General features: G+C 33.9%; 2 protein-coding genes across 2 annotated transcripts in view; both read left to right on the plus strand.

Annotated features, from left to right (window-relative positions):
* LOC137634545 (uncharacterized) overlaps positions 1 to 2,500 on the plus strand; it is a 469,969-nt gene that overhangs the window by 425,374 nt on the left and 42,095 nt on the right. The window lies entirely within an intron of this gene.
* LOC137634369 (uncharacterized) overlaps positions 1 to 2,500 on the plus strand; it is a 26,098-nt gene that overhangs the window by 3,900 nt on the left and 19,698 nt on the right. The window contains exons 2-4 of the mRNA XM_068366766.1: positions 118 to 347; positions 686 to 1,456; positions 2,120 to 2,298. Of these exons, the coding sequence (XP_068222867.1) occupies positions 118 to 347; positions 686 to 1,456; positions 2,120 to 2,298 (1,180 nt within the window). The remainder of the gene's footprint in view (positions 1 to 117; positions 348 to 685; positions 1,457 to 2,119; positions 2,299 to 2,500) is intronic.

A 2,500-nucleotide genomic window follows, 5' to 3' on the forward strand; every position in this document is an offset into this window, starting at 1 on the left:
TATGTGTGTGTGTTTGTAGGCTACAGGGAGAGAGAAAATGAGAGAGATGTGGCAACAGGACACAAAAAGCACATTACACTATACGTTAACTAACGCCACTCCTAATCGTCTTTGCAGCTATACAGCTCTTCAGGAAGAGGAAAAAATCCACAGCGAGAGACTTGATAACCGAACCAACGAAGAATTTCAGAGACAGGATACAGAAACTGCAAAAGTGAACGTCATCAGAGAGAAGCAAGTTGTAATATGTGGTAATGTCTTGCAACTTCCGATAATCACCTCAATTGCAGACGTCATGGCGGATAGGATGCGAATTCTGGGGCTTCTCTTATTTCTCCTTATTCTAGGTAGGATATTTAAGTAAAGGACATCGTAGTAGGTGTGAGTATTTTGAACTGATATTATAAATTTATTGCAATAGGTGTAGATTTGCGTCAGTATTAATTGAAGGGATTTCAAACATGCTTCTATATGTGTGACGTGTAAATTGATGATGTATAAAGGTAAATAGATTAATTGTATGTATGTATGTATCAATATATGTATGTATGTACGTATTTCACAGCAATGCTTTCTTCTTTTAAATGAGAACTTGATACCTACAAAATGTCTTATGAAATTCTCTTTACCCCGTACTTACTTTACTTAATATCAATACTGTATTTAGAATATGCGCCATTTTCAGGAACAGTTATGTCTCTTTCGTTAAGTAACGGTTTAAAACAGAACGGACCGGTCTTCGTTGAAGCGAATACCAGAGGAGACTTTGCAGATATGTTACCTGTTACTTATACGAAAGTAAAAAAGGGAGGGAAGGGAGATGTGGCAGTCTTAGAAGATAGGCCTAAGGCAGCAACTAGAGAAAACTCATGGCGTGTTTCACCGACTAAGCCTTTTTTAAAACGTACCACCGTTGATTACTCACCTGATAGCTTTTGCTATGCAACCTACCTTGGAGGTATTTCAAAGAAAGATATCCTTTATGACAGTAGCCATTTGAAAGAAAAGAAGAAAAATGTACTTCATTTTCATCCTACACCGAAAGGAAGGAGCAAGAGAACCACTCTTATTAATCTTGAAAAGATAAAGTTGGATAAAACATTATCATATAACGAAAAATTAGGTGATATACCAGAACCATCTAGAGAATTGCATTATTATATTATTTCTGAGTATAATGCCAACAATAATATTTCCAAGCATGCAATGTTTCAAACTGACAAAATTGGTTTCCAAGACGCAAATATGAAATTCGGATCTAACGAACCCAAGATATTGGGAGACAACCTTGTTTTTAAGGGTAAACAAATATCCCAATCAGAAAAGGAAACAGAAAATATAGAATTGCTTCATACAAACATGGAAAAACAGACATGGGAATACGTTACAGCAATCACAGAAACTGTGAAAACATTACGCATCACTCACTTGCATTTAGTGTTCGAAACAGAACCAGGTATGTAAACTCAATCAGATATCAATGGAACACATGTTATACCTCATTATAAATTTTGTTAACCTTTTCTCCTAAAAGGAGAGTATTTTTAAACGTTTTTTTTTTTCACTTTTTCAAAATGTGAGGGATTGTCAACCCTTTTACCCCCAATGGACGTAGTGGTGCGTTTCACAAAACTCATCCTTTTACCCCCATGGACGTACTGGTACCTCCTTGCAAAAAAACTGCTATTTACATTTTTTTTGCACACTTTTGATAACTTTATGAGAAACTTCAGGCATTTTCCAAAAGAATGAGACCAACCTGACCTCTCTATGACGAAAATTAAGGCTGTTAGAGCAATTTAAAAAATATATATTGCAAAATGTGCTCGAAAAAAAAAGCCTGGGGGTTAAGGGTTGGAAAGTTTATTCATCATTTTCTCTATATAATCATTCTTAAGAATCAATTGCATTTTGAAAAAAGTTAAAAAGTCTCGTTCAAAAATACTCTCCTCCTAGAAGATAAGGTTAACAGACTACTAAGTTATTAAAAAAAAAAATTAAACATAACAGATGAAGAGTATAAACATATATATGATTCTGGTAATTTATGTTATTGATATGAGATGTTGAATTTATAAATCTCCAATCATCACTGTTATCTGAAGTTTTTTCCCCACAGATACTTCCTTGTTAAATTCGCTCTGGCAGCAAACCATTTCGTTTGAAGTTTTAAAAGTCAACCATTGGTGGACGAGGATTCGAAGCTTAACGTACATAGAACATTCCCAGCATGTTCTTGTTGGCTCCTTGAACTGGATAACAAATATCATGAAGGAGGTATTGGATTTTGTATTTAGTGTTAGGGCAATGATTATCACTGATTTAATTCAAAATATCCATAGATTTCGCATTGAAGTTTTTGTTATACATCTGACGTAACATACTTAAACTTTTCTCTAGAAAGTAATATCTAAGAACTTTTTTACTGGTATTTTTCATGTCATAAAATATATGATAAGAATAAATCACTTAATTTTTAAAGTTAATATTGAAAAAAATG

The sequence above is a fragment of the Palaemon carinicauda genome, chromosome 44 (assembly GCF_036898095.1).
Source record: "Palaemon carinicauda isolate YSFRI2023 chromosome 44, ASM3689809v2, whole genome shotgun sequence".
Taxonomy (NCBI): Eukaryota; Metazoa; Arthropoda; class Malacostraca; order Decapoda; family Palaemonidae; genus Palaemon; species Palaemon carinicauda.